Raw genomic sequence first — 10,201 nt, 5'->3', positions numbered from 1 at the left:
TAGGTTCAGATTTGAAGTGTCGATTTTCAGTCTCGAACTTCTACTTCTGTTTTTGTGTACTTTGTTTACTCTGACATTATTACACTTACTTGGTTTAATCTTGTGTTGTTTGATAGTTTTTTTAAACAAAGACATAAGATTTGCCTCATCCATTAAATAAGAGAGAAGAGTTATGGAGTGTTACAAAGCCGTTCCAAAAGTGGAATGACAATTACTCGCGAATTACTATAGATCCTAATTTTTTTGCGGGTGCAATGACCCAAAGTTTAGCCTCGTCGACGATTGCTCTTAGGAGTATTGAGGACGACACACTCTATGACGGAAAACACGTGCATTTCTTTCGTTCCAAATCATCCAAGACACAAGCATCGTGAGGGAGACGAATGCTTTTCTGTTGGGGTTATGCACGTCCGTATGTCTGTCCCACCATTTCATGACAAACCTCTCCTGGTGCCACAACTCGGTGTCCATATGTTCTAGACCGTACTTTTGGATGACGAGGTTCCAAGGCCGGATGGTGAAGCCATTATTACACTTACTTGGTTTAATCTTGTGTTCTTTGATAGTTTTTTTAAACGAAGGCATAAAATTTGCCTCATCCATTAAATAAGAGAGAAGAGTTATGGAGTGTTACAAAGCCGTCCCAAAAGCGGAATGACAATTACTCGCGAATTACAATATATCCTAATTTTTTTGCGCCTGCGGTGACCCAAAATTTAGCCTCGTCGACGATTGCTCTTAGGAGTATTGAGGACGGCGCACTCTTATGACGAAAAACACGAGCATTTCTTTCGTTCCAAATCGTCCAACACACGAGCATCGTGAGGGAAGCCAATGCTTTTCTGTTGGGGTTATGCATGTCCGTATGTCTGTCCCGCCATTTCATGACAGACCTCTCATGGTGCCACAACTCGATGTCCATATGATCTAGACCGTACTTTTGGATGACGAGGTTCCAAAGCCAGATGGTGAAGCGACACTTGTTTGATAGTTGTACAGTACGAATGGCAGCACAATGAAAACACTCCAGCAGCCCTGGCGTCGCTCTCCTAGGAGCGGCTCGGACGGACCTTGCACACCGCCTCGGTCGGCTCCCTCCCGCCAACTTATCACCTTGGCATTGCCATAGGACAAGAGCGGAGCCGGTTAGGATTGGGCCTCGAATGCTACAAGCGCCACAACCAGGGCCAGAACCCACCCACCCCCCCCCCCCCCCGGCCTAGGGTGTAGCTCTGGCACTCCCATAGGGTGTTGTCGGGCAAAGCCCACACGACGCTTGCGACGGCAGGGCAGTCTTCTCTCGCACTCCTCGACGGATCTCGAATGGATCTCGAGCGGCGGCGGCTGATGTGTTCATGACGACGATGTGTGGCTACGAGCAAGGTGTGGTCTTGGGGCCTTGCCTCACGTGTCGGGGTCGCCGTCGACGTCGCTGGAGGCTATCAACTGCTAGGGGTGACGACTTGGGATCTCACACATTTCTCATATTCGCGTTCCAGCGGTGTTGGCTGCGGATCGAAGCGCGGCACACCAAGGGATCCGTTGACCTGATCTGGAGTTAGCGGGGACGCTCGGGCTCCGACATGGGTGAAGAGGAGGTGCGGGTATGTAAGGTTGTGAAGGCGTCGGGCTAACACGGATCAGACATGCGCAGTGGCTAGCCATGACAACGTTGGGCTCTCACGAGAACGGGTGGAGGTACATATTGTTGAGTAAATAGGCAATTTTTCAAGTAAATTAATCCATGAAATAATTACTAACATGGCATTGACTAGATTCATGACATACTGATCACGGATCATATTAGCAAGTACTACGCATATAGCAGAAACATCTACGCATATAGCTAGTACTACTAGGGCAGAAATAAATAGGAGCGGGATAAACATGTTATACCCTCCGATCGGCCACTTGGCCGTAGCAGCAGCGTTGACGACGGCAGCATCCTCTGCCGCCTTCTTCTCGGCTAAGGCGATTTGATCTCGTGATGGCTAGGGTTGGCGTTAGCCCTGCTTATATAGGCGGCCGGGTGGCGTGGCGAGGCGGGCGGCGGAGGAGGAGTGTGCAAGGGCCTCTTCTCTTCTCACTCTCCAATGGCATGTAGAATAGAGACCCTTATAAAAGGGTCCAACTTCTTCTCCACTAGCGGGGTGGGACTAAACTTCTCACCACCACCTTGTCAAGCCACCACCTACATGGGCCCTTGGAGATTTCAGAAATTCTCTTATGGGCCTAAATCCGACCACTAATTTCAACAATCCCCCACCAGATCTCAAGGGCACATCATGTTCCCTCGTTCCAATCACTGTTTTAATATACCAACATTTTAGTGAAGACCTGTTAAGGTTGAGCTTCACCCAGAACAAGTAGTTACACCCCTTTACAACTGAACAATGGACTATGCCTTGAATTGTCAGTTTGGCGTAAAGAAGCTTCACCACAAGTTTTACTAGTACTAGACTATCGAAGGTTGACCCCTCGGGTGAAGCATATAAGTCACACTCCTGGCCTATTCATGAGTTTACTAGAGATCACCCCAATCTCATATACTATGACCAGCAGTCAGGCTCATATAGGTGTGTTCCTCCAAAGATCGCTCTGTAGGACAACATCTTGCTTACACATAAGCTTTAGAACACATTAAGACAGTAGTCATCCTACCATACAGTATTCGAGAGCATCGCATCTCCAACGGAGTGGGTTAGTAAAGTTACTCTCCTCAGTTCACCACTGGCTTATTTTTCCAGGTCCTACTTCACGGGATCTCCGATCATATAGGTTGGGCTACTGCCATGGCAACTCATGTGGGTCTCATACCCATCTCCCTCGATGCACTATCTATCACAAGACGTGATAGCCCTTTAGTAAAGGGATCTGCCGGATTCTTAGCCGTTTGGATGTAATCCAACGCTATCACTCTGGAGTTTCTCAAACGTCTGACAGACTTCAATCTCATTCTTATATGTTTGTTGGACTTCATATTATCCTTTGAATTCTTCACTTTGATAATAATTGTCTGATTATTGCAGTTCATAAGGATAGCCGGAACCGGCTTATCAACCACAGGTAAGTCCATCAAAAGATCTCGAAAAAATTCTGCTTCGACACTAGATATGTCTAATGTTGTTAATTTTGCTTCCATTATCGATCTCGTTAAGATCGTTTGCTTGCAAGACTTCCAGGAAACAATACCACCTCCAAGAGTAAATATATACCTAGTAGTGGCCTTCATCTCATCAGCACCAGAGATCCAATTCGCATCACTATACCCTTCAAGTACCGATGGGTATCCCATACAGTGAATCCTGTGGTTGACAGTACCTTTCAGGTAGCGCATGATTCTTTCAACAGCACGCTAATGAACATCGCCTGGATTGGCAACAAACCGGCTAAGTTTTCTCACAGCAAACGCGATGTCAGGCATCGTTGTGCTAGCTAGATACATAAGCAAACCAATAGTTTGAGAGAATCTCAATTGATCTATAGCTCTGCCTTTGAACTTTCGAATCATCATACTAAGATCATATGGTGTTTGAGAAATTTTACAGTTTGAATATCCAAAGCGACTCAAAATCTTATCAACATAGTGGGATTGCAGAAGTGTAATATAGGCGGCCGGGTGGAGAGACGTGGGATGAACCCACATCCGAGTCGGTAACAGCCCACGATCCGACGTCTCAGGTCGTGGCGCATCCGTTACGTATTCTCCGTTCCTGACCGGCAAAAATAAGTGCGTAGGTATGAGCTCGGCTCAGCTCATCCCCGCAACCCGCAACGCGTCGCGATGAGGCAGGCGGCGGTGGAGGAGTGCGCGAAGGCCTCTTCTCTTCTCACTCTCCAATAGTACGTAGAACGGTAGAAGAGAGACCCTTATAAAAGGAGCGAACTTCTTCTCCACTAGCGGGGTGGGACTAAACTTCCCACCACCACCTTGTCATGTCACCCTACATGGGGTCTTAAAGATTTCTGAAATTCTCTTATGGGCCTAAAGCTCACCGCTACTTTGAACACATATGTGTGGAGGCTCGAAGGAGGAGGTGCTTTGGCTGGCGATGGTTGCATGTGTCTGTGCTGATGCCCAGGATGCGAGTTCTGTTGGATTTGTTGTTTATGGATCAGGATGTGGAAAGTTTCTCTTCTGTTTCTGCATGAATTATTTCGTTGGATCTGCAGCTCTATGGCTAAACAATCCCTTAACTGTGAAGATGCTGCATGTGTCTCTGCTGATGGTGTTCCATTCCCCCTTAAATATGAAGCTGCTGCATGTGTTGATGCAGAAACAAAACCGAATGCCTTTTTTTCGTAAAAAAAACATATGTTTCTGCTTTAGGTGAATTCAAAATAAGTAGTACCTCATCAGGCTAGTTAGTTTAGTTTGCATCTGGCAGCCAAATGTTTCCCGGGTTTGTGGTTTGAAAGTTTAAATTGTCTGCAACAATATTTTGAGCATGGTCACACTATAGTTTGACATGTTTTTGCTGCAAGACTTCTGAAGAATCTTGCTCATACGATTCTTCCAACTTCACCTTGTCCAATTTAGCGCCATCACATAGCAAAGATTCAGTTCTCTGCAGCTTGATAGGAACATAAGATGGGCAACTGAAATTGAGTACCCTGTTTGTTTCAGTGAGCAAAGAGCAAGGGGAATTTTGAGATGATAGAAGAGAGAATTTCATACGAATGGAACAAACAACTTGTTGAGAAGCAAAAGCAGGTAACAAGCATCCATAAGATCAATTGCAGACAGCCATAGCCCATAGATATATAGAACAAGAGAACTACTAAGATTCCCACAGAAATCAGAGATACAATGGCGCTCTTGCTCGACGAATCTGACAAAAGGGCAGCTACATACAGACTAGTCATCTTGTCCATGAGAAATGGAACAGATTACACACTGGCTAGGCTATGTCCACGGGGACGGCTACTCCTTGGTGGCTGCGGCCTTCTTCTTGGGGGACTTGGTGGCGGCCTTCTTCTTGGGCGACTTGGTGGCCTCCTTCTCGGCGGCGGCGGGGGACTTCTTGGGGAGCAGCACGGAGTTGATGTTGGGGATGACGCCGCCGTGGGCGATGGTGACGCCGGCGAGCAGCCTGCCGAGCTCCTGGTCGTTGCGGACGGCGAGCAGCAGGTGTCGCGGGATGATGCGCGTCTTCTTGTTGTCCTTGGCCGCGTTGCCGGCGAGTTCCAGCAGCTGCGATTCATCAAACCAAGAACGGAATCAGGCATCTGCCCAGCACAAGAAGAAAAGGGCTGAACGGAGGCTGGAGGACAGCGAGAAGGTCTGCGGTTACCTCGGCGGCGAGGTACTCGAGGACGGCGGCGAGGTAGACGGGGGCGCCGGAGCCGACGCGCTGCGCGTAGCGGCCCTTCTTGAGGTAGCGCCCGATGCGGCCGACGGGGAACTGGAGCCCGGCCTTCACGGACCGGGTCACCGCCTTCTTCCTCTCGCCGCCCTTCCTTCCGGCCATTGCTGCTTCTCCGGCGACGAGGAGTCTCGAGGTGTGGTGCTGGATCCTGGATTGGAATGCTCTGAGCTTGGTGGCTTTTATTGGAGGCGGGGACAAAGCGGGTGGGGGGAGCGATCCGCGTGACGTCGTGCGCTCGCCGTTGGATCTGAGGGGAGATTCGCGGGCAGGGGGTGATCCGTGGGAGGTCCAGATGGACCAATTAGAGAGCACAGATTTGTACTTGAAATTGAAATTGAGTTTTAAACTAACAAAGTTATAATGGAATTTAGGCAATAAAATCAGTCTAATTCTACTCCACCTATCTGATTCTTCTATCCAATGAATTAATATGTGTCAAGTTACAGTTTTTTAAGCATCTCCAACAAACTAAAAAAATGTGCGCTAAAAATTAGCGTTTTTTGTGCGCGGGAGACAAAAAAGATGATAAAGCAGATGTTGTAAAATAAGGCGCACAAAAAGCGTCAGCATGCGTGATGCAAATGTTGGATGTGTTGGCTTCCAGGCTGCAAATTTAAGACATCAGATCGCGCACGCTTCATAATTTGCATTGCGTGTTTTTTGAGCGTGCGTTTTTTTGGCATCTGAAAAAGCAGTGTTGGTCCACGTGAAATAAAATTGTACAGTTGTGCGTGAAACTTTGCTGCATCCATCGCGGCGAGTCAACCGTTGTGGCGGCGGCTCGACATTGGGCAACCGTGATAATGTTGGAACCGGCTTCGAGATTTGTTATAACGGGCATCTCAAATTGTTGGAACAGGCCATCATGTTTGCTAGGACCGTTGTCATAGTGCATCAATTTTGCTTCAATCAGCCACGGCATTTGCCGGAACCGGCACACAAAATTGTAGAACGTGCTATTTTCTTCTTTTTCATGGTGACCATGGAAGGTGATGGCGTTTTTTTTTTTTTTTTTGCTGCAACCAGACATCATAAAGTTGTGCCCAACGTTGGGCCGTGCTCGAACGGTGGCTTTGTACATAGGTTCCGTTCTACATACAAGATACCATGGGAGCCAGAGTAGGGGGTGACGAGGAGGTGCGGCGATGACGGTGGTGAGGACGGGGTCGAGGATGAACAAGGCGGCGCAGGTGGCTGGTGAGCGCGGCTGTCTCAAGGACGAGCTCGACGGTACGGGGAGGAAGAATTGAGGAGGAAGGAAGAACACGGCTCAAAAGAGATCCAATCAGACGGTTGCGCGACGGCGTGGGGAGGAAGAATTGAGGAGGAAGGAAGAAAATGACCCGCAGGGGATCCAATCGGACGGTTGCGCATCACTGAATCGAACGGCTGGGCCGACCGGCCAAAATTTTGGTTGACGCGCCAACGTCTAGGTCTAGCAGTGGCCTTTCCGAAACTTCTGTATCACACAGTTGGACGGTAGGGTATGTGATAAGGGGCTTAGGGCCGGTTCTTTTTCAGCTTATTGTCAAAATAAGTTCTTAGAGCATCTCCAACAGCCGCGCGATATAACCGCCGCGCTGGAAAAATTATGTTTTTTTTGCACGCGTGCAGCCGCTCCGAGCGCTCGAGCGGAGGCGCAAAAACCGCACACGCGGCATAAGTGGTTCAATGCGCAGGGCAAAACGGCATCAGGCGCCGCCTATTTCGTGCGCTCGCTTGTTGGAAATATGCCCTAGAGACAATAATAAATTGGTTATTATTATATTTCCTAGTTCATGATAATTGTCTATTATTCATGTTATAATTGTATTAACCAGAAACCAGAAACCGTAATACATGTGTGAATATATAGATCACAATGTGTCCCTAGTAAGCCTCTAGTTGGCTAGCTCGTTGATCAATAGATGATCATGGTTTCTTGATCATGGACATTGGATGCCACTGATAACGGGATCACATCATTGGGGAATGATGTGATGGACAAGACCCAATCCTAAGCATAGCACTAGATCGTGTTGTTCGTCTGCTAAAGCTTTTCTAATGTCAAGTATCATTTTCTTAGACCGCGAGATTGTGCAACTCCCGGATACCATAGGAGTGCTTTTGGTGTACCAAACGTCACAACGTAATTGGGTGATTATAAAGGTGCACTACGGGTATCTCCGAAAGTGTCTGTTGAGTTATACGAATCGAGACCTGGTTTGTCACTCCGTGTGACGAAGAGTTATCTCTGGGCCCACTCGATAATCTATCATCATATTGAGCTCAGTGTGACTAAGGGGTTAGCCACGGGATGACGTGTTACAGAACGAGTAAAGAGACTTGTCGGTAACGAGATTGAACACGGTATAGGGATACCGACGATCGAATCTCGGGCAAGTATCATACCGATAGACAAAGGGAATTGTATACGGGATTGATTGAATCCTTAACATCGTGGTTCATCCGATGAGATCATCGTGGAACATGTGGGAGCCAACATGGATATCCAGACCCCGTTGTTGGTTATTGGCCGGAGAGGTGTCTCGGTCATGTCGGCATGCTGCCCGAACCCGTAGGGTCTACACACTTAAGGTTTGATGACGCCAGGGTTATAGGGAAATAGTGTACGTGGTTACTGAAGGCTGTTCGAAGTCCCGGATGAGATCCCGGACGTCACGAGGAGCTCCAGAATGGTTCGAAGGTAAAGATTGATATATAGGATTAGGGGTTTTGGACACCGGAAGTGTTTCGGACGTCACTGATAACGTACCGGGACCACCGGAAGGGTTTCGGGGGTCTACCGGGAGGGGCCACCAGCCCCAAGGCTAGCATGGGCCAAAAGGTGGATGGGAACCAGCCCAGAGTGGGCTGGTGCACCTCCCACCTAGGCCCAAGGCGCAGCAAGAGAGGGAAGGGGGGAAACCCTAGCGCAGATGGGCCTAAGGCCCATCTGGGGTACGCCACCCCCTCTCCCATGCCCTGGCCGCCACCTCCCACGCCAGATGGGGCTGCCGCACCCCTTGGTGGCCTCCTTCTCGGCGGCGGCGGGGGACTTCTTGGGGAGCAACACGGAGTTGATGTTGGGGATGACGCCGCCGTGGGCGATGGTGACGCCGGCGAGCAACCTGCCGAGCTCCTGGTCATTGCGGACGGCGAGCAGCAGGTGGCGCGGGATGATGTGTGTCTTCTTGTTGTCCCTGGCCGTGTTGCCGACGAGCTCCAGGAGCTGCGATTCATCAAACCAAGAACGGAATCAGGCATCTTGTCCAGCACAAGAAGAACATAGCAGAGCAGACGCTGGAGGACAGTGAGAAGATCTGCGGTTACCTCAGCGGCGAGATACTCGAGGACGGCGATGAGGTAAACGGGGGCGCCGGAGCCGACGCGCCGCGCGTAGCGGCCCTTCTTAAGGTAGCGCCCGATGCGCCCGACGGGGAATTGGAGCCCGGCCTTCACGGACCCGGCCACCGCCTTCTTCCTCTCGCCGCCCTTCCTTTCGGTCATCTTCTTGCTTGCTGCTTCTCCGACGAACGACAAACCACTCGAGGTGTGGGACGGGGAGCGGGTGCTGGATCGGAACTACTGCGCGTTGCGCTGCTCCGAGTTTGTGGGTTGGGACGACGCAGGGGCCGCGGGTTTTATTGTGTGTGTGTGGAGGGGGGGGGGGAGGAGTTTCGCAAGAGGGGGGATCACAAGGATTTGCTATTACACACCTCAACGATCTTGTCGATAGGTGAGAGGGGGCTTGGAATTGAATTTTCTTCAAAAATCAAACCGGCCTCTGCATTGAAATTTGCTAGAATTCTAATTTTGTTGTTTGGTTGTGGATAGTATTCCCTCCGATTCTTTTTTCACTGCGTCTAATTTTTTCTCATTTTTTCCCATATAGTCTGCGCGTTCCTTTTCTCCAGCTATCTTTACCAAACCTGTCCCTAATAATTAGCTTTGCATGCAGCGTTAGGTGTTAACTCATCTTCCTAGTTTACTCGGGTTAATTCATCCAAAGAAAAGGGAATGCAGCTGTCCTTGTATCCGGGATTGAAGTTATACGTAGAGAAAAAACGAATCGGAGGGAGTAGATGGAATTAAGGACATGCCCAAGGCTCACATGCAGATTTACTCACCGTGGCATCTCTCTGCCAATAGGGGACCAGTTAGCGAACACTAATGTCGAAGACGGCCATCCAACGTTACTCACATATATTTCATTTATTGTTTTAACTAACTGAACGAATTCATGCAAACACGACGATTTTACTACATTTGAGCATTTTTCATAAAAACACACAAAAGTCATTACATTTTTCATATAAATCAAGAGTAAACCTTATTCTAAACCTATACCAAATGATCGTCATTGTCCGTTTACCATGTCTGGTCATGAGCCCCGAGAACTGAAGCTTTGCCTTCTTCAGTTCCGCCTCGGCGCTCTCTAGCTTCATCCCTAGAGCCCCGGGATGAAGTTGTATGCCTCCATGTCACCGCCAAGCGTCTAATCGACCGACGATGTTCAACCCACCTACCATGCACTACTATTCTTTGCTACGGGCGCGGACGTGTCTGCTTCGTTGTTGGCGGTAACGCCAGCGGCCGCGACGGATATCACGGACGAAGCGATAGGACTCGAGTAACGCCTCGTGCTCAGTCACATCCACGTCTCGCATGATGGATGTGATAACGGCGAGCAACTCCGCGCGTTGGTGCTCCTCAAGGAGGCAGAAATTGTAGGCTTAGACGACATGCGCCTGCCGAAACTTAGCATCCTCCACCTCCCGCATCATGTTGGTGTAGTGCGCACGGGCCTCGTCGATGGTGATGGCCGCACACACTAGTGAGGAGGGTGGCGC

The 10,201-nt window shown here is 49.3% G+C and overlaps 2 protein-coding genes across 2 annotated transcripts; both read right to left on the bottom strand.

Annotated features, from left to right (window-relative positions):
• Positions 1-4,764: 4,764 nt before the first annotated feature.
• Positions 4,765-5,521, bottom strand: LOC123403854 (protein H2A.6-like). Its single transcript, XM_045097775.1, has 2 exons — positions 5,295-5,521; positions 4,765-5,194 (listed from the first exon to the last, which is right to left on the bottom strand). Exons 1-2 carry the CDS (start codon positions 5,469-5,471, stop codon positions 4,925-4,927), a joined length of 447 nt encoding a protein of 148 aa, XP_044953710.1. The 5' UTR covers positions 5,472-5,521; the 3' UTR covers positions 4,765-4,924.
• A 248-nt stretch (positions 5,522-5,769) lies between these two features.
• Positions 5,770-8,873, bottom strand: LOC123404950 (protein H2A.5-like). Its single transcript, XM_045098848.1, has 3 exons — positions 8,682-8,873; positions 8,372-8,580; positions 5,770-5,782 (listed from the first exon to the last, which is right to left on the bottom strand). The coding sequence occupies exons 1-3, from the start codon at positions 8,856-8,858 to the stop codon at positions 5,770-5,772; spliced, it is 399 nt and encodes a 132-aa protein (XP_044954783.1). The 5' UTR covers positions 8,859-8,873.
• Positions 8,874-10,201: the final 1,328 nt, after the last annotated feature.

The sequence above is a fragment of the Hordeum vulgare genome, chromosome 6H (assembly GCF_904849725.1).
Source record: "Hordeum vulgare subsp. vulgare chromosome 6H, MorexV3_pseudomolecules_assembly, whole genome shotgun sequence".
NCBI lineage: Eukaryota > Viridiplantae > Streptophyta > Magnoliopsida > Poales > Poaceae > Hordeum > Hordeum vulgare.
This window is presented reverse-complemented; position numbering and strand designations above follow the sequence as displayed.